Genomic DNA, 22,244 nt, shown 5'->3' on the forward strand with positions numbered 1-22,244 from the left:
TGTATTAATGGCACCTGTTTGAACTTGTTATCAGTATAAAAGACACCTGTCCACAACCTCAAACAGTCACACTCCAAACTCCACTATGGCCAAGACCAAATAGCTGTCAAAGGACACCAAAAACAAAATTGTAGACCTGCACCAGGCTGGGAAGACTGAATCTGCAATAGGTAAGCAGCTTGGTTTGAAGAAATCAACTGTGGGAGCAATTATTAGGAAATGGAAGACATACAAGACCACTGATAATCTCCCTCGATCTGGGGCTCCACGCAAGATCTCACCCCGTGGGGTCAAAATGATCACAAGAACGGTGAGCAAAAATCCCAGAACCACACGGGGGGACCTAGTGAATGACCTGCAGAGAGCTGGGACCAAAGTAACAAAGCCAACCATCAGTAACACACTACGCCGCCAGGGACTTAAATCCTGCAGTGCGAGACGTGTCCCCCTGCTTAAGCCAGTACATGTCCAGGCCCGTCTGAAGTGCATTTGGATGATCCAGAAGAGGATTGGGAGAATGTCATATGGTCAGATGAAACCAAAATATAACTTTTTGGTAAAAACTCAACTCGTCATGTTTGGAGGACAAAGAATGCTGAGTTGCATCCAAAGAACACCATACCTACTGTGAAGCATGGGGTTGGAAACATCATGCTTTGGGGCTGTTTTTCTGCAAAGGGACCAGGACGACTGATCCGTGTAAAGGAAAGAATGAATGGGGCCATGTATCGTGAGATTTTGAGTGAAAACCTTCTTCCATCAGCAAGGGCATTGAAGATGAAACGTGGCTGGGTCTTTCAGCATGACAATGATCCCAAACACACCGCCCGGGCAACGAAGGAGTGGCTTCGTAAGAAGCATTTCAAGGTCCTGGAGTGGCCTAGCCAGTCTCCAGATCTCAACCCCATAGAAAATCTTTGGAGGGAGTTGAAAGTCTGTGTTGCCCAGCGACAGCCCCAAAACATCACTGCTCTAGAGGAGATCTGCATGGAGGAATGGGCCAAAATACCAGCAACAGTGTGTGAAAACCTTGTGAAGACTTACAGAAAACGTTTGACCTGTGTCATTGCCAACAAAGGGTATATAACAAAGTATTGAGAAACTTTTGTTATTGACCAAATACTTATTTTCCACCATCATATGCCAATAAATTCATTAAAAATTCTACAATGTGATTTTCTGGATTTTTTTTTCTCATTTTGTCTGTCATAGTTGACGTGTACCTATGATGAAAATTACAGGCCTCTCTCATCTTTTTAAGTGGGAGAACTTGCACAATTGGTGGCTGACTAAATACTTTTTTTTCCCCACTGTAACTAATTATGTGACTTCTGAAGGTAATTGGTTGGACCAGATATTATGTAGGGGCTTCATAGAAAAGGGGGTGAATTCATATGCACTTACCACTTTTCCGTTATTTATTTGTTCGAATTTTTTTAAACAAGTTATTTTTTTAATTTCACTTCACCAATTTTGACTATTTTGTGTGTGTCCATGACATGAAATCCAAATAAAAATCAATTTAAATTACAGGTTGTAATGCAACAAAATAGGAAAAACGCCAAGGGGGATGAATACTTTTGCAAGGCACTGTATATAGACAGGTGTGCGCCTTTCCAAATCATGTCCAATCAGTTGAATTTACCACAGATGGACTCCAATCAAGTTGTAGGAACATCTCAAGGATGATTAATGGAAACAGGATACACCTGAGCTCAATTTTGAGTCTCATAGCAAAGGGTCTGAATACTTATGTAAATGAGGTATTTCTGTTTTTTATACACTACCGGTCAAAAGTTTTAGAACACCTACTCATTCAAGGGTTTTTCTTTATTTTTACTATTTTCCACATTGTAGAAAAATAGTGAAGACATTTGAAAACTTTGAAATAACACATACGGAATCATGAAGTATCCAAACAAGTGTTAAACAAATCAAAATATATTTTATATTTGAGATTCATCAAATAGCCACCCTTTCCCTTGATGACAGTTTTGCACACTCTTGGCATTCTCTCAACCAGCTTCACCTGGAGTGCTTTTCCAACAGTCTTGAAGGAGTTCCCACAGGTATGTTGGGTCATTGTCCTGTTGAAAAACAAATGATAGTCCCACTAAACCCAAACCAGATGGGATGGTGTATCGCTGCAGAATGCTGTGGTAGCCATGCTGGTTAAGTGTGCCTTGAATTCTAAATAAATCACAGACAGTGTCACCAGCAAAGCACCCCCACACCATAACACCTCCTCCTCCATGCTTTACGGTGGGAAATACACATTCAGAGATCATCCGTTCACCCACACCGCGTCTCACAAAGACACGCCGGTTGGAACCAAAAATCTCAAATTTGGACTCCAGACCAAAGGACAAATTTCCACCGATCTCATGTCCATTGCTCGTGTTTCTTGGCCCAAGCAAGTCTCTTCTTCTTAATGGTGTCCTTTAGTAGTGGTTTCTTTGCAGCAATTCGACCATGAAGGCCTGATTCACACAGTCTCCTCTGAACAGTGGATGTTGAGATGTGTCTTCTACTTGAACTGTGTGAAGCATTTATTTGGGCTGCAATTTCTGAGGCTGTAACTCTAATGAACTTATCCTCTGCAGCAGAGGTAACTCTGGGTCTTCCTATCCTGTGGCGGTCCTCATGAGAGCCAGTTTCATCATAGAGCTTGATGGTTTTTGCGACTGCACTTGAAAAAACTTTCAAAGTTCTTGAGATTTTCCATGTTGACGGACCTTCATGTCTTAAAGTAATGATGGACTGTCGTTTCTCTTTGCTTATTTGAGCTGTTCTTGCCATAATATGGACTTGGTCTTTTACCAAATAGGGCTATCTTCTGTACACCCCCTACCTTGTCACAACACAATTGATTGGTTCAAACGCATTACGAAGGAAATAAATTCCACAAATTAACTTTAAAGACACACCTGTTAATTAAAATGCATTCCAGGTGACTACCTCATGAAGCTGGTTGAGAGAATGCCAAGAGTGTTCAAAGCTGTCATCAAGGCTAAGGGTGGCTATTTGAAGAATATTTGTTTAACACTTTTTTGGTTACTACATGATTCCATGTGTGTTATTTCATAGTTTTGATGTCTTCACTGTTATTCTACAATGTAGAAAATAGTAAAAAATAAAGAAAAACCCTTGAATGAGTAGGTGTCCTAAATCTTTTGACCGGTAGTGTATATAATACATTTGTTAAAATTTCTAAAATCCTGTTTTCGCTTTGTCATTGTGGGGTATTGTGTGTAGATTGCTGAGCATTTTTATTTTATTTTATCCATTTTAGAATAAGGCTGTAACATAACAAAATGTGTAAAAAGTCAAGAGGTCTGAATACTTTCCGAAGGCACTGTATATATAAAATATATAGTTGAATTCGGATGTTTACATACACTTAGGATGGAGTCATTAAAACTAGTTTTCCAACCACTCCACAAATTCCTTGTTAACAAAGTATAGTTTTGGCAAGTCGGTTAGGACATCTACTTTGTGCATGACACAAGCAATTTTTCCAACAATTGTTTACAGACAGATTATTTCACTTATAATTCACTGTATCACAATTCCAGTGGGTCAGAAGTTTACATACACTAAGTTGACTGTGCCTTTAAACAGCTTGGAAAATTCCAGAAAATTATGTCATGGCTTTAGAAGCTTCTGATAGGCTAATTGACATCATTTTAATCAATTGGAGGTGTACCTGTGGATGTATTTCAAGGCCTACCTTCAAACTCATTGCCTCTTTGCTTGACATCATGGAAAAATCAAAAGAAATCAGCCTTGGGAGCAATTTCCAAATGCCTGAAGGTACCACGTTCATCTGTACACACAATAGTACACAAGTATAAACACCATGGGACCACGCAGCCGTCATACCGCTCAGGAAGGAGACGCGTTCTGTCTCCTAGAGATTAACGTACTTTGGTGCGAAAAGTGCAAATCAATCCCAGAACAACAGCAAAGGACCTTGTGTGGATGCTGGAGGAAACAGGTACAAAAGTATCTATATCCACAGTAAAACGAGTCCTATATCGACATAACCTGAAAGGCCGCTCAGCAAGGAATAAGCCACTGCTCCAAAACTGCCCATAAAAAGCCAGACTATGGTTTGCAACTGCACATGGGGACAAAGATTGTACTTTTTGGAGAAATGTCCTCTGGTTTTATGAAAAAAAATAGAACTGTTTGGCCATAATGACCATCGTTATGTTTGGAGGAAAAAGGGGGATGCTTGCAAGCCGAAGAACACCATCCCAACCGTGAAGCACGGGGGTGGCAGCATCATGCTGTGGGGGTGCTTTGCTGCAGGAGGGACTGGTGCACTTTACAAAATAGATGGCATCATAAGGAAGGAAAATTACGTGGATATATTGAAGCAACATCTCAAGACATCAGTCAGGAAGTTAAAGCTTGGTCACAAATGGATCTTCCAAATGGACAATGACCCCAAGCATACTTCCAAAGTTGTGGCAAAATGCTTAAGGACAAAAAAGTCAGGGTATTGGAGTGGCCATCACAAAGCCCTGACCTCAATCCTATAGAAAGTTTGTGGGCGGAACTGAAAAAGCATGTGCGAGCAAGGAGGCCTACAAACCGGACTCAGTTACACCAGCTCTGTCAGGAGGAATGGGCCAAAATTCACCCAACTTATTTTGGGAAGCTTGTGGAAGGCTACCCGAAACGTTTGACCCAAGTTAAACAATTTAAAGGCAATGCTACCAAATACTAATTGAGTGTACGTAAACTTCTGACCCACTGGGAATGTTATGAAAGAAATAAAAGCTGAAATAAATCGTTCTTGCTACTATTATTCTGACATTTCACATTCTTAAAATAAAGTGGTGTTCCTAACTGACCTAAGACAGGGAAGTTTTACTAGGATTAAATGTCAGGAATTGTGAAAAACTGAGTTTAAATGTATTTGGCTAAGGTGTATGTAAACTTCCAACTTCAACTGTATATATCAAAGAGACATTACCCAGGCCATCATGTTTTGTAGATTCAGTTATAGGCCACAATATAAAAGTAATGTAAAAGATAAGCACCATGTAAATTCCAGAACTGCAGTGCTTTTTCATTCATTTGTGATCTTGATCTACATAACCAATGGTGTGGGATGTGTGGACTCATACTGACATTAGACTACTTTTGAGGTCTTAAAAACATTTGACAAATGTTGTTTTTGGAGTCTAATGTCCCTTTAAATGTTAGATGCACCATCTGCTCTTGGTGTGTGGGTGACTATATTATAGAAATGGCCATAAATTACTAAAGCGGCACTGTCTAAAACATCTCTGCCTGAAAGGACAGTCAATTTCATCGTAAACCTTATTGAAGAGATAAAGTGCTGCAATTTATTGCAGCATTTACGCTACTAACCAGGTACAGTGCCTTCAGAAAATATTCACACCCCTTTTCCTTTGCCACATTTTGTTTAAAATTAATTGGATTGCGATTTTTTTTTTTTGTCACTGGCCTGCACAGAATACCCCATAATGTCAAAGTGGAATGATGGTTTTCGAAATGTTTACAGATTAATTAAAAATGAAAAGCTGAAATGTCTTGAGTCAATAAACCCTTTGTTATGGCAAGCCTAAATAAGTTCAGGAGTAAAAATGTCCTTAACAAGTCACATAATAAGTTGCATGGATTCACTCTGTGTGCAATAATAGTGTTTAACATGATTTTTGAATGACTACCTCATTTCTGTACCCCACAAATACAATTATATGTAAGGTCCCTCAGTTGAGCAGTGAATTCAAACACAGATTCAACCACAAAGACCAGGGATGTCTTCCAATGCCTCGCAAATAATCCCACCTACAGTATTGGTAGATAGATAAATAAAAAAGCAGACATTCAATATCCATTTGAGCATGGTGAAGTTATTAATTACACTTTGGGTGGTGTATCAATACACCCAGTCACTACAACGATACAGGCATCCTTCCTAACTCAGTTGCTGGAGAGGAAGGAAACTGCTCAGGGATTTCACCATGAAGCCAATGGTGACTAAAAACAGTTACAGAGTTTAATGGCTGTGATAGGAGAATACTGAGTATGGATCAACAACATTTTAGTTACTCCACAATACTAACCTAATTCACAGAGTGAAAAGAAGGAAGCCTGTAAAGAATAAAAATATGCCAAAACATGCATCCTGTTTGCAACAAGGCACTAAAGTAATACTGCAAGAAATGTGGCAAAAAATTACTTTTTGTCCTGAATACCAAGTGTTATGTTTGGGGCAAAAAACATTAAATATACAAACAAAAACACAAAACATTATTGAGTACCACTCTCCATGTTTTCAAGCATAGTGGTGGCTGCATCATGTTATGGGTATGCTTGTAATCATCAAGGACTGGGGGGTCTTTCAGGATAAAAAAACAAACAGAATGGAGCTAAGCACAGGCAAAATCCAAGAGGAAAACCTGGTTCAGTCTGCTTTCCACCAGACACTGGGATATGAATTCACCTTTCAGCAGGACAATAACCTAAAACACAAGGCCAAATCTACACTGGAGTTGCTTACCAAGAAGACAGTAAATGTTCCTGAGTGGCTGAGTTACAGTTTTGACTTAAATCTACAGTACTTTAAAATCTATGGCAAGACCTGAAAATAGTGTTTAGCAATGATTAACAACCAATTTGACAGAGCTTGAAGAATTTAGAAAATAATAATGGGCAAATGTTGCACAATCCAGGTGTGCAAAGCTCTTAGAGACTTACCCAGAAAGACTCACAGCTGTAATCGCTGCCAAAGATTCTACAAAGTATTGACTCAGGTGTGTGAATACTTATGTAAATGAGATATTCCTGTTTTTCATTTTCAATAAATTTGAAAACGTTTCTAAAAACATGTTTTCACTTTGTCATTATGGGGTATTATGTGTAGATGAGTGAGAAAAAAAATATATTTAATCAATTTTGAATTCAGGCTGTAACAACTAAATGTGGAATATGTCAAGGGGTATGAATACTTTTTGAAGTCACAGTATTTAAGGTTGCATTGTAAATACACTATTCAGAATCATATGAGCCTTCAGTGTTGTAAATAATTAATCTAAGAACATTTCATGTGTTCTGTGTAACCCAAATGTTACAAGTTTATAAATACTGTACAATTTTTTATCTATTTTATCTTTTTATAGTGAGATTTCAATGGGTATTGGAAGGTGAATTGTTTCTGTGGTTTTTAATGAGAATAATTGCGTTTGTAAGACTTGATTTAACTATTAAATGTGAAGACAACATATCCCTTTCTTGTGCCTTTTTTCTGTCTTCTTCCACTCCTCCCTCCTCCATCGTTCATCTCTCCATCATCTTAAACACACATCTCAGTCACCATCTTGACCTCTTTCCAGCTCTGTCTCCACTGTCTCCCACATGTTAGCACCTTCCACTACAAAATGTAGAGCTTGGCGAATGTTGCTGAAGTTGATAAGACACACAAACCTTGGATTCAAACTGACACAAACCTTGGATTCAAACTGACACAAGCCTTGGATTCAAACTGTGATCACCATCTCTAACATCGTCCAATTTAAACAAACCCCCCACCTTCCCCACCACCACCTCAGCCCGCCCTTCCCACAAGTTTTTTATTCCATCTAGCATACTAAAGTAATTCCAGTCTGGTCCTCGTGTAGGCCTATCATGTGTCTCTATAAATGCCACACACACTGTTACTCATGTCTCACCCCGACTCTGGTGACTGCTCCTGTGGTACGGGTTCCAGACGATTGGTGGTGGGGTCTATGCTGTGTTAACCTCTACCCCCGTTCTCCCCCTTCCTGTCCTGGCCCACTTCTCATGCAGCCCCGAAACACGAACCAACCGTCGCTAGACACCTGACACTCGGCCCAAGCTGTATATATAACATGTTAATCATTTTCAAACGGCGCCGTTGCTCGCTTCTGAAAGAGTGTGTGTGTGGGGGTCCGGTGGTGGGAGTGTTTCTCTGAAATCCTGTTTTTGAAGTGTGTGTGTTTGTGTGTCTGTGTGTGTGTGTCTGTGTGTGCATGTCGGTGTGGGTAAGTGAAGTGAGTGTGTCTAATCGTTTACAATGCATTTGCTTGCAAGTGTGTTTAGCCTGTATATGCATGAGTCTGTCTGTCTGTGTGTGTGTGTGTGTGTGTGTGTGTGTGTGTGTGTGTGTGTGTGTGTGTGTGTGTGTGTGTGTGTGTGTGTGTGTGTGTGTGTGTGTGTGTGTGTGTGTGATGGTGATCATGGGTGTTTACGACCTTTTGTGTGTGTGTCAGCAAGGAGGTAATAAGAAGAGGTAATAAGAAGAACTGGCCTCTCTTGACATTACCAAAATTTAGGAGGCTCCACCACCTCGTAACTTACCTTGTTATGAATTTCGCACTGAGCCAGCAGGGATCACAGGTCTCCTGTCCCTGTCACTGGTCCCTATTCCTGTTGGGGTGATTTCTAGCACGAGGGGCACATTACAAATGTTCACACTATCGTGCCAACACGACCCAAGGTATATTCCTTTCACATGTTCCTTTATAGCACGGTTCCAGGAACTATGGTTGATGCGTAACCAGACCAGCACAGTACAGCATGGCTTTCTGAGGGAAAAAGGCCCACAGAGACTGCAGCACCAGGGTTGTGTTCAGTACGGAAAAAGTTATGAAACAGGGAGATATTACCTGACTTTGTCCAATAAGAAACACTCAAACGTTTTAAAACATTTTGCTACAGTGTGCCCTACTGAACACAACCCAGGGCTCCCCAGAGAGAAAATACTAATTAAACTCCCCAGCTAAATCACACATTAACTGTGCACTCCATGCTGTTGAACAAATAGAGCATCCCCCTCCCTAGCTCCCTTCATCCTCCAAATTCTTTGCTTTAATGAGATTAAAACAGTCACTTTCCCCCTGAGCAGATAGTCTTCATCATGTCCACCCCAAGAGTGAAGAGATTCAGTGTTATTCAATTATTATTATATTAATTAAATGTATTTGTAGTCACGTGTTAAGGAATTCTGCTGCTTTTCTGGGCCTGTGTCTCTCTTAGCCTCAGCATTCATCTCTGTGACCTCTGACCCAATATCAACTGGACAATCAAGGTCACCTGTTAAGGTATTGAAGAAACATTACACTCCAAAATCAAGTTTTTCTGATGTTTTCTGTGACCTCAAAAGTGGTCATCTGTTGAGATGAGTCCATGTCCCATGCTATATATGAATGGAAAAGATGAGCACCATTTAATTTCCAAACATATTTACATTCATTTGTAGTATTACCATCTTGTTAAGATGTTTAATAACACACTCCACACAACACATTTTCATATATAACTTTATTGAATATATTATATATATATTTTTAGGCTCATAATTTTGTATTGCTTACCCATCACAAATGTCCTTAGTTTGATTAATGTGCAGTAGAGTAGAAATATCATGTATTATGAAGAGATTGTTGTCTTCTTCAATCACAAGAGCATAGGGTCTCAGCCCCCTAACCCCAAGGTAGGATCTTTAAAGCAGTGGATCTCAACTGGTTTTTTCTCGGGACCCAAATTAACCCAGGTTGTCTCAGTCACGACCCAGTATTTGCATTGCAAAATAAAATATGTGAAAATGCAAACTGTAAAAGTATTTTTAAGTCCATATTCATAGTAATTGTAGAAATTATATGACAAAGGCTCTGTCGCAGCCGGCCGCGACCAGGAGACTCATGGGCGGCGCACAATTGGCCCAGCGTCGTCCAGGGTAGGGGAGGGAATGGCCGGCAGGGATGTAGCTCAGTTGATAGAGCATGGCGTTTGCAACGCCAGGGTTGTGGGTTCGTTTCCCACGGGGGGCCAGTATAAAAAAATATGTATTCACTAACTGTAAGTCGCTCTGGATAAGAGCGTCTGCTAAATGACTAAAATGTAAATGTAAATGTAAAGGAAATTAGTCAAATTTGCCCATATTCTTGACGAAGAATGTTAATAAACTCACTGGTTTAAGACCACAAAATCAACCAAATCCGCTAAATAGTGCTGCTCTATATTGAAAATACTATGATTGAAGAAAAATTATTCAGAGATTAAATTATTAAATCACTTTCTATCTGGTTTGGGTCGCAACCCACCAGTTGAGAATCACTTCTTTAAAGAATAACATTAAGAATATATACCATCACTAAAATAAATAGATTCATATAAAGTCTATAATCTACTACACTTGTCAGGAAGAATAAAAAACACAAATTAGGCTATGTTGGTTATACCTGTATTAACAAAACAATAGCCTTAAAAATGGGATGATAACAATAATTATAACAATAATAGTGACAGTAATAATAATAGTCAAATCAAATATATTTGATATCAAATACAAAATTACACTCATAATTTGCGCACGTGCTTTCCGCATGACGCCATCAGATTGAATGTGATGCAGCTAGAAATGACTGAAAATTCTAAACTTTAAAGAAATAGAAAAATAGAAAAATCATAGTTCAAAATGTACAAATGTACCCTTCATTTACGATTACGAGAATAAAAACAACAGCAATGTGATACTATTCAAGAAGTTACAATCTTTACAGTCGTGTAACCTGGCTATGATAATCAAGCACTCGGAATGATAAGATAACCCAAAGTTTACAACTATAGACATATTGTGCATTTCAAAATGAATATATATTCAATAATATTGTTAATAATACATTTTATATTCTAGTCAGTGGAATAGATATATTAATAGTAGTCAAAAACAGACTGAGATGGAGTGATAGGGCAGGGAATGGCCAATATTGTCTTTCAGTTATCTTAAATTTTTCTACAGCCCTTTTTGGTAACACTTTACAGAAGCCCTGTCATACAGTCCTCAAAATATCAATGTCATAAGCAGTCATAAACACAAATACAATAGGTAATCAAACACTAGTATGTCGCATACAGCAAGTATGTGCAAGCTAACTATGGCCTGAGGCCACTGTATGAGCCGTCATGACCGTGTTAAGGCAGTTGTCATGAATTTACAGTAGTAGTGACTGCTTATAACATCCCTAATGTCATTGTTATGTATGGCAGCGAACAGTATGTTGTAAAGCATTACCTGTTAAGTCATTGTTATGACAGCGAAAAGTAGGTTGTATGACAGGGAGTTTATGTAAAGTGTTACCCGCCATTTTGCCCTGCACCTCCATGGCTCTTGCTCCTATCTCCGAGGCTCACACTGGCGTGGTTCTCCTGTTCAGTGTGTCGGAGTCGGTGTCCCTGTTCCGTTTGCCCCCCAGGCGGTCCAGGGTGCCCATGCCCCTCTCTCTCTCCATGGTGCCAGTGGACAGAGGTGGCTGCTGGGGGGTAGGACCGGAGGACGACAAGGTATTCAGCGGCGCAATGGCAGTGGCGCCAGCCACTGCATTCTGACCCGCCGCAGAGAGGTTGGACTTGGAGAGAGAAGGCAGGGTACCGCTCATCATCACCCCCACTTCCTCTTTGGGGAAGTAGTTGTGCAGCTGGTAGAGGGAGGCCCGGTCCACCGTGCCGTAGAGGGGGGGCCCGCCACCACCAAGACTACCCATCTTGGAGTCCCGGGTCAGGGTATACATGGAGATATCGCCCCCTACTCCTCCACCAGCATGGTGTTGGTTGGGCAGAGTGGCCACGGAGAAAGATGGGGCAGACGGTGGTAATGCAAAACTCTTGGCGCCTGTGGGTGAGGTGTCACGGGGGGAGCGTGGCGGGTCGGTAGAGTGCGAGCTGGAGCGGGAGTGCCGGCGGAAGCGGTAGCTGGGCAGGCGGAGCATGGCGTGCGTGGTGCTCTTGAAGAGTTCGGTACGCGAGCGGCAGCGCAGCTCCTTGTTCTTCTCGATGTAAATGTTGACGGCCAGGACGCCCACCATCTCAGCCAGGATGAAGGAGAGGCCTCCAAAGTAGAAGGACCAGCCGTACGAGTAATGCCACTTCTTGTCCTCGTCCTTCTTGGGCGAGATGTCGCTCAGCGCCGCAGAGATGTACACGATCACGCCGATGATGTTGCTCAGGCCTGGAGGACAGAGAAAGAAGGTGTGAGACCTGTAAAAAAGGTCTGTGAGATATGGACTGGAATACAGTGCATTCGGAAAGTTTTCAGACCCCTTCACTTTTTCCACATTTTGTTACATTACAGCCTTTTAAAAAATGTTTTACTAATCCTCATCAATCTACACACAACACCCCATAATGACAAAGCAAAAACAGGTTTTTAGACATTTTTTATTTATTTTTAATTTTTTACATAAGCATTCAGGCCCTTTGCTATGAGACTCGAAATTGAGCTCAGGTGCATCCTGTTTCCATTGATCATCCTTGAGTTGAGCTCAGGTGCATCCTGTTTCCATTGATCATCCTTGAGATGTTTCTACAACTTGATTGGAGTCCATGTCACGACTTCCGCCGAGGCTGCCTCCCCTCCTTGTTCGGGCAGGCTTCGGCGTTCGTCGTCACCGGAGTACTAACCACTGCCGCCCCAATCATCATCACAATTGTCTTGTCAATCACACACACCTGGTTCTATTCTCCTAATTAGTCTGTGTATAAGTGTTCCCTCTGCCCCCTTGTCCTTGTGGGTGATTGTTTATTTGTGGAGGTTAGTGAAGCTCGGTGGAGCTCGTGTATTGTGTATTGACAGGAGTATTTTTCCCGTATGCCTTGTAATTTCCAGTGCGCCTGTTTTGTGCCCTGGAGTGTGTTTGACGCATTTCCGCGTAAACCTGTATTTTGCGGATTAAAGCCTGTTATTCTGTGATTTACCCTCCTGCGCCTGACTCCTTCATCACCACCTCATCACAGTCCACCTGTGGTAAATTCAATTGACTGGACATGATTTGGAAAGGCACACACTTGTCTATATAAGGTCATGAGCCATGAGGTCGAAGGAATTGTCAGTAGAGCTCAGAGACAGGATTGTGTCGAGGCAGGTTACCAAAAAATTTCTGCAGCATTGAAGGTCCCAAGAACACATCAATCTACACACAATACCCCATAATGACAAAGCAAAAATATGTTTTTAGATGTTTTTTAAAAATGTTCTAAAAAAATAAAATACAAGTATTCATATAAGTAACTTCATATAATGAAAAACTTAAATATCACATTTACATAAGTATTCAGACCCTTTACTCAGTACTTTGTTGAAGCACCTTTGGCAGCGGTAACAGCATTGAGTCTTCTTGGGTATGACGCTACAAGCTTGGCACACCTGTATTTGGGGAGTTTCTCCCATTCTTCTCTGCAGATCTTCTCAAGATCTGTTAGGTTGGATGGGGAGCGTTGCTGCACAGCTATTTTCAGGTCTCTCCAGAGATGTTTGATCGGGTTCAAGTCCAGGCTCTGGCTGGGCCACTCAAGGACATTCAGAGATTTGTCCCGAAGCCACTCGTGCATTGTCTTGGCTGTGTGCTTAGGGTCGTTATCCTGTTGGAAGGTGAACCTTCGCCCCAGTCTGAGGTCCTAAGCGCTCTGGAGCAAGTTTTCATCAAGGATCTCTCTGTACTTTGCTCCGTTCATCTCTCCCTCGATCCTGACTAGTCTCCCAGTCCCTGCCACTGAAAAACATCCCCACAGCATGATGCTGCCAACACAATGCTTCACCGTAGGGATGGTGCCAGGTTTCCTCCATACGTGACGCTTGGCATTCAGGCCAAAGAGTTCAATCTTGGTTTCATAAGACAAGAGAATCTTATTTCTCATGGTCTGAGAGTCTTTAGGTGCCTTTAACTGTGGAGTGGCTTCGGTCTGGCCACTCTAACATAAAGGCCTGATTGGTGGAGTGCTGCGGAGATAGTTGTCCTTCTGGAAGGTTCTCCCATCTCTACAGAGGAACTCTAGAGCTCTGTCAAAGTGACCATCTTGTTCTTGGTCACCTCCCTGACCAAGGCCCTTCTCCCCTGATTGCTCCGTTTGGCCGGGCGGCCAGATCTAGAAAGAGTCTTGGTGGTTCCAAACTTCTTCCATTTAAAAGTGATGGAGGCCACTGTGTTCTTGGGGACCTTCAATGCTTCCCCAGATCTGTGCCTCAACACAATCCTGTCTCGGAGCTCTACGGACAATTCCTTCGACCTCATGGCTTGGTTTTTGCTCTGACATGCACTGTCAACTGTTGGACCTTATATAGACATACAGTGGGGGAAAAAAGTATTTAGTCAGCCACCAATTGTGCAAGTTCTCCCACTTAAAAAGATGAGAGAGGCCTGTAATTTTCATCATAGGTACACGTCAACTATGACAGACAAATTGAGAGAAAAAAATTCCAGAAAATCATATTGTAGGATTTTTAATGAATTTATTTGCAAATTATGGTGGAAAATAAGTATTTGGTCACCTACAAACAAGCAAGATTTCTGGCTCTCACAGACCTGTAACATCTTCTTTAAGAGGCTCCTCTGTCCTCCACTCGTTACCTGTATTAATGGCACCTGTTTGAACTTGTTATCAGTATAAAAGACACCTGTCCACAACCTCAAACAGTCACACTCCAAACTCCACTATGGCCAAGACCAAAGAGCTGTCAAAGGACACCAGAAACAAAATTGTAGACCTGCACCAGGCTGGGAAGACTGAATCTGCAATAGGTAAGCAGCTTGGTTTGAAGAAATCAACTGTGGGAGCAATTATTAGGAAATGGAAGACATACAAGACCACTGATAATCTCCCTCAATCTGGGGCTCCACGCAAGATCTCACCCCGTGGGGTCAAAATGATCACAAGAACGGTGAGCAAAAATCCCAGAACCACACGGGGGGACCTAGTGAATGACCTGCAGAGAGCTGGGACCAAAGTAACAAAGCCTACCATCAGTAACACACTACGCCGCCAGGGACTCAAATCCTGCAGTGCCAGACGTGTCCCCCTGCTTAAGCCAGTACATGTCCAGGCCCGTCTGAAGTTTGCTAGAGTGCATTTGGATGATCCAGAAGAGGATTGGGAGAATGTCATATGGTCAGATGAAACCAAAATAGACCTTTTTGGTAAAAACTCAACTCGTCGTGTTTGGAGGACAAAGAATGCTGAGTTGCATCCAAAGAACACCATACCTACTGTGAAGCATGGGGGTGGAAACATCATGCTTTGGGGCTGTTTTTCTGCAAAGGGACCAGGACGACTGATCCGTGTAAAGGAAAGAATGAATGGGGCCATGTATCGTGAGATTTTGAGTGAAAACCTCCTTCCATCAGCAATGGCATTGAAGATGAAACGTGGCTGGGTCTTTCAGCATGACAATGATCCCAAACACACCGCCCGGGCAACGAAGGAGTGGCTTCGTAAGAAGCATTTCAAGGTCCTGGAGTGGCCTAGCCAGTCTCCAGATCTCAACCCCAAAGAAAATCTTTGGAGGGAGTTGAAAGTCCGTGTTGCCCAGCGACAGCCCCAAAACATCACTGCTCTAGAGGAGATCTGCATGGAGGAATGGGCCAAAAATCCAGCAACAGTGTGTGAAAACCTTGTGAAGACTTACAAAAAACATTTGACCTGTGTCATTGCCAACAAAGGGTATATAACAAAGTATTGAGAAACTTTTGTTATTGACCAAATACTTATTTTCCACCATAATTTGCAAATAAATTCATAAAAAATCCTACAATGTGATTTTCTGGAGAAAAAAAAATCTCATTTTGTCTGTCATAGTTGACGTGTACCTATGATGAAAATTACAGGCCTCTCTCATCTTTTTAAGTGGGAGAACTTGCACAATTGGTGGCTGACTAAATACTTTTTTCCCCCACTGTATGTGCCTTTCCAAATCATGCCCAATCAATTGAATTTACCACAGATGGATTCAATCAAGTTGTAGAAACATCTCAAGGATGATCAATGGAAACAGGATGCACCTGAGCTCAATTCTGAGTCTCATAGCAAAGGGCCTGAATACTTATGTAAATAAGGTATTTCTGTTTTATATTTGTTACCATTTTCAAAAATGTCTAAAAACCAGTTTTTGCATCGTCATTCTGTGGTGTTGTGTATAGATTGATGAGGATTATATATATTTTTTAATCAATTTTAGAATAAGGCTGTAACATAACAAAATGTGGAAAAAGTCAAGGGGTCTGAATACTTTCTGAATGCACTGTATATACTGAACAAAAATATAAACGCAACATGTAAAGTGTTGGTCCCATGTTTCATGAGATGAAATAAAAGATCCCAGCAATTTTCCATACACACAAAAGCTTATTTCTCGCAAATTTTGTCCACTAATTTGTTTACATCCCTTTTGGTGAGCATTTCTCCTTTGCCAAGATAATACATCCACCTGACAGGTGTGGAATATCAAGAAGCTGATTAAACAGCATGATCATTACACAGGTGCACCTTGTGTTGGGGACAATAAAAGACCACTCTAAAATGTGCAGGTTTGTCACACAACACAATGCCACAGATGTCTCAAGTTTTGAGGGAGCGTGCAATTGGCATGCTGACTGCAGGAATGTCCACCACAGCTGTTGCCAGAAAATTGAATGTTAAATTCTCTACCATAATGTCGTTTTAGAGAATTTGGCAGTACGTCCAACCGGCCTCACAACCGCAGACCATGTGTAACCATGCCAGCCCAGGACCTCCACATCCGGCTTCTTCACCTGTGGGATCGTCTGAGACCAGCCACCCGGACAGCTGATGAAACTGAGGAGTATTTCTGTCTGTAATAAAGCCCTTTTGTGGGGAAAAACTCATTCTGATTGGCTGGGTTGGCCTGGCTCTCAAGTGGGTGGGCCTATGGCCTCCCAGATTCACCCAATGCATGCGCCCCTGCCCAGTCATGTGAAATCCATAGATTAGGGCCTAACACATGTATTTCAATTGACTGATTTCGTTATATGAACTGTAACTCAGTAAAATATTTTAAATTGTTGCATGTTCCGTTTATATTTTTGTTCAGTATAATATGCCATTGATTTTCTCTGAGCTTTTCCATAAGGGGATGGGGGAATGGCTCTAAACGAACCATCTACATTTGATTACTTCTCTCGTGTTATGTCTAATTGACCCATATCGCCACTTAGGAGGTAGTAAATGGCATAATACTAAATAAACAATCTTTATCACTTCTGTTGTGTCGTGCCTCGTTGACCTGAGTCTCCACTCAAGGGATGATATACTGTAAGTGGGAAATCTAAACCGCAACCAACATCATTAACATAAAAATAGTTATGGGGAGGGAAAAACAACACAAAAGTGAATATCATGCATGGATGAAAGGATGGGGATAATTATATTATCCTTAATAATAACACTATTTTCTGAGTTCAGAGACCATTGAGAACATTTAAGGCAGACTAGGGCTATTGCAGTCCATCTTAACAAGAGGAAAATTAGTATGGGACACCATTGAGCATGATTTTAACTCCAGGACTAGGCTTAATCTGTGTCCAGGAAAACAGACCCATGTGTCCTGAGTAATAGAGAAACAGTCAAGAACAAGACGCCAGCACCTTACCAGCAGCCACAAACAGGATGCCTCCTCCTAGGATGATGTTCCTCTTGCTCTTGTAGAAGCTGCTGGATGCAACACACATCGCTCCCATCAGGAGCAGTATAGCACTCAGGATGGGGAAGATACTGGAGGCTCGGACCACACCTGCAGACAGAGGGGGGTGAAATGTTCCTTAGTTGCTGATCTAAGGTCAGTTTCTTGTTGACAGTGGTTAATGGTTATAGTTATGATTTGGGGAGGGTAATTTGATCCTAGATCTGTGCCTATGGGTATCTTCTACCTGGAACTCTGCTTAGATAGGACTTCATATCCTCTGATAATATTGGAAGCGTCTGCAACCTTATTTTGTCATAACCTGCTGAGCGTAGCAAATATATATTAAAGATGAATGATTAAAGATGATGTTGTGAAGGTGACTTGCAGGGGTTGGAACCGAAATGACACTGTTCCGACCAGCAAAATAAAGTTCTGAACCAGTTTGAACCCCCCAAAAAGTACCGGTTTATATTATTCCTTTCTGTTCCTTTTTACACCTCAAAAATTGTCATTTCTTTACATTTAGCTGTATATTAAATTACTTCACCAATCAGATAGAGTAGCTAAGCGAGCAGGTAAGTGATTTAGTCTGTAAAGTCGTTAAGAGTTAATTATATTTTGCCGTAACAGCATGGTTGAATCTTAATGAAATACAAACACACACACTGTGCTGCCAGTCACAGTGTAAGGCGCGTGATGCAACTGAAATGTTGCGGGTGAGGAGAGCGCAAGACAGGATGGAGGAAGCTTGCCTTGATGCGCTGGGCATCTTGTTATGATGCATTATCTGAATTACGCCCACAGAATTATACCTATACTTGAATGTCATTGAACTTCTGAGTTGATTTAACGTTGGACCAGAACAAACGTAGCTAGCTAACAAGCTTGTGTGTGCAGAGCAGCACTATAATTAAAAACACATCTTACCTTTTTGTACTTAATAAATCGAATGTGATAACTATCGTATCTCTCCCTAACTTCTGAATCAGGCTTGTAATGTCATCAGGTGGCTACAGTAACATATGCAGGTAGCCTACACACACGCACACCCACTGGCAAAGATTTCCAGTTGACAGGCAGACGCTGGAATAAGTTTCTGAGTGACAGAGAGAGGGCTTTGCATAGGGGCTTTGTTGCGGACTGGAAAGAAATGTCCGGAATGTAAAAGAGCGTTATTAACCAGTTCCCGTGCTTTTAAAATAACGGTTCCGTTCTGGAACGGCATACATCACTTTTGTTTCCGGTTTGGGTTCTGATCCTCAAATAATGTTGTTATTTTCCAATGTTCTATTCTGTTCCCTGAACTGGTTCCAACCCTTGCTTTTCAGGCTGCATATGTGACATTATCACCATCTGGAGTAAAGTAATATGCCACACTAAGCATTTATTTTGTAACACCTTTCATAAATGACTAAATGTATCCTACATTCTAATTCCAACCAATGTTCTGGTTTGATTGGAATATCCTATTGCTTTGTCATAATTCCCTCTGGCAAATGAGAGATACTCATTGAGTTAGCTAATTCATAACCTTGCACCTCGGCATTCACTGCTGCTGTTTCCCAGCTTTTCTTTTCAGTTCGACATCACATCTTTCTAGTGACATCCTCACACTGCCCACGTCCCCTCACTTACGCAGGAGATACTCTGCTGCATCCTGATCATAGTCTGCATCGTCCGGGAAATGATTGATCTGAGAACACACTCCTCTCTTCAGCCCTGAGAGAGAGAGAGAGAGAGAGAGAGAGAGAGAGAGAGAGAGAGAGAGAGAGAGAGAGAGAGAGAGAGAGAGAGATCTGGGGCTTGGTGAATTAAGTATTCATTTTAATACCTTTTCAAGATGGTTAAAACAAGTCGGTCATTACAGTCAAATGACCCACAAACAACCCTTTGTACTCAGAGGAAAACAACAGACTACGTCAATAATCAAGGAGCTGTAATCAGCATGTTGAGTATCCGCCACAAATATTATATCAAATGGCTGTGTTGTTGTCCTCTTCTGCTGTCTATCACTTACTGTAGGTAACAAATTCTCCTCTTTGACATTCGCTAGTCTCACGTTGCCATACCTTCAAAATCAAGTCATTATCACGCCTGCTCCTCGACGAGACTAGTTTCTGCCAGATGACAATTGGGTAAAAATGCTAATGTTTGGTCATGTTAGACAAGCGACTCTTGAAATTCGCCTTTTCTTCTCCTGACTGTCTGCCACTGTCCACTGGATGTCCTCTAAATGCACTCCAGGTCGCATTGTGTCGAACTGTGTCTTTCATGTTTGAGCTGCTCATCAACTGCTCAACACATACACTCTTGTACACACACCTGCACATGCACGTATGTGCACATAAACGAGCATGCACACACACATGGGCACATATGTAAACACACTGAGCCAAACACAGTGATCCACCCCCCCCCCCACACACACACACACACACACACACACACACACTGAGCCATTCATCTGACCCCACCAAAACCCTGGAAATACACTGGTCCCCCATCACCCCTCCACACACACACACACACACACACACACACACACATACACACACACACACACACACATCTAGTCCTCCCCTTACCCTCTAGACAGCAGATCCTCCAGAGGCCAGAGTGGGTGAGGGCTCCAGGGTCTTTTTTGTCCTTGTTGTTGGGGTCGTCCTGGGAGGAGTTAGCCGTGCTGTTGCAGATGAAGGCCCGTGCGTACAGCCAGTAGTCTGTCCCAATGGCCACCGCCATCAGGGAAAAGGCTGCAAACGCCCCCAAAGTGGTGAGGACAACCTGGATCCCCTTCTCCCACCACACCATGACTGGGCCGGAGAGAGGGAGGAGAGAGAGGGATGAGAGAGAGGGATTGAGAAAGAGAAGAGCTGGTGAAATGGTAAAGACGCCTGAAAAGCTACAAATCAAGAGTATCCTCTTGAATGGTGTGGGTTTGTCTGTGTTTCAAAGGAAACAACCGATATACCACAATTGTCCCATTATTGACCTGCATGTTCAAAACCTGGTGTCTCGATTTCAATTAATAAGACTTTATTAATCCCAGAGGGCCAATTAGAAAGGCATTGTCAGTGCTTTGTCTCTCTGATGACTTGTAATTGTTTTCATACAAAAGCCCTTTTTGAGAAAGGCAAAAAACTAAAACTTCTGTATAATTGTCTAGTCTAGTTACAAAATAATTACTTGGGTAAATCATTTTGTTTTCTTTTCAATCCAGGCATCTGTTAAATGTGTGTGTACTGTGTGTGTGTGTTTGGTGAAGTGTGTTTCTAGTGAAATGTGTGTTACCTTGGGGCATGCCTTTGCCTTTTGCCTCCATGTCTGTAGCTTGCTGTTCCTAGTCAGTGAAGAGTGCGCATTCAGAGTCCCCTCTGTCCAAGCAGCATCCATCGACCGCTCTTCCTCTCTCGTTTCCTCTCTTCTCTCTCGTTCCCCTGTCTCTCTCTATTTCTCTGCTCCCTAGTTCTTCCCGTCTCACTGTCTCTGTCTCTATGTGAACGTGGATCCGCAACTAAAGGTTCCTTCCCTCTTCTCAGTAAGTGGTCATGGCACTGGCAGGCATCTCAGCGTTGCTCCTGTGGGGTGAAGAATAAGAAGAAAAATAAAGGATTCAATAAATTAATGTGACATGAGAGGGAAGCCAAGTAAAATGTTATTTCTCAACCTTACAAAAAGATAAATCATTAATACAACTGGGTTTGTACATTCTGCGATGACCAACCCGAAAGGAAAGAAACTGATTCGTTTCCACATTTCACCTAGAGAGAGATAGAGGGATATATAAAGCAAGAGGGAACGGGAAAGAAGCGAGAGAGCGTGTTCTATTCCATTGCCATGGCAACAGCAAATTCCAAAGACTAGGACTGAACAGAACACGGCGAGTGAGAAGCGAGTGGGGGGTGAGGGGCAGCTGAAACAGCTGAGGGGATTTTGCTGCTATTAAACCGAATATAAATACTGATGCTGAAGACCTCAATATAATATATATTTTTAATAGAGTGAGTCATTTCAAAGCCATGCTAACATATGCAGAATCCTTATAGTGTACTGTTCAATTAAGGAAGTAATCAAGAGCATTCAGATGATGACAAGCACTTCAGTATAATTATGTTGTATGTGAGCATCTTTGGTACACTACATAGCCAGAAGTATATGGACACCTGCTCGTCTAACATTTCATTCCAAAATCATGGGCATTAATATGGAGGTGTTCCCCCCTTTGCTGCTATAACAGCCTCCACTCTTCTGGGAAGGGTTTCCACTAGATGTTGGAACTTTGCTTCGGTGACTTGCTTCCATTCAGCAACAAGAGCATTAGTGAGGTCGGGCACTGATGTTGGGCATTAGGCCTGGCTCGCAGTCGGCATTCCAATTCATCCCAAAGGTGTCCGATGTGGTTGTGGTCAGGGATCTGTGCAGGCCAGTCAAGTTCTTCCACACCGATCTCGAAAAACAATTTCTGTATGGACCTCGCTTTGTGCACGGGGGCATATTCATGCTGAAACAGGAAGGGGTCTTCCACAAACTGTTGCCACAAAGTTGGAAGCGCAGAATCGTCTAGAATGTCATTATATGCTGTAGCATTAAGATTTCCCTTCACTGGAACTAAGGGGCCTAGCCCGAACCATGAAAAACAGCACCAGGCCATTATTCCTCCTCCACCAAACGTTACAGTTGGCACTATGCATTCGGGCAGATAACATTCACCTGGCATCCGCCAAACCCAGATTTATCCGTCGGACTACCAGATGGTGAAGCGTGATTCATTACT

General features: G+C 42.0%; 1 protein-coding gene across 1 annotated transcript; it reads right to left on the reverse strand.

Moving 5' to 3' along the window:
* Nucleotides 1–11,093: 11,093 nt before the first annotated feature.
* LOC311120017 (voltage-dependent calcium channel gamma-4 subunit-like) lies at nucleotides 11,094–20,880 on the reverse strand. The gene is made up of 5 exons (XM_084157803.1): nucleotides 20,762–20,880; nucleotides 20,056–20,283; nucleotides 19,106–19,189; nucleotides 17,438–17,578; nucleotides 11,094–12,007 (listed from the first exon to the last, which is right to left on the reverse strand). The coding sequence occupies exons 1-5, from the start codon at nucleotides 20,790–20,792 to the stop codon at nucleotides 11,190–11,192; spliced, it is 1,302 nt and encodes a 433-aa protein (XP_084013929.1). The 5' UTR covers nucleotides 20,793–20,880; the 3' UTR covers nucleotides 11,094–11,189.
* Between the last annotated feature and the right edge of the window lie 1,364 nt (nucleotides 20,881–22,244).

This window comes from Coregonus lavaretus (genome assembly GCF_964263955.1).
Source record: "Coregonus lavaretus genome assembly, chromosome: 3".
Classification (NCBI taxonomy): domain Eukaryota; kingdom Metazoa; phylum Chordata; class Actinopteri; order Salmoniformes; family Salmonidae; genus Coregonus; species Coregonus lavaretus.

Coding starts and splice junctions, on each gene's coding strand:
- LOC311120017 (XM_084157803.1), bottom strand. CDS start 20,792: ATGGAGGCAAAAGGCAAAGGCATGCCCCAAG. Junction 20,284..20,761: donor AGGCAAAGGCATGCCCCAAG/GTAACACACATT, acceptor TCTCCGGCCCAG/TCATGGTGTGGTGGGAGAAG. Junction 17,579..19,105: donor TGCAGCAGAGTATCTCCTGC/GTAAGTGAGGGG, acceptor CTCTGTCTGCAG/GTGTGGTCCGAGCCTCCAGT.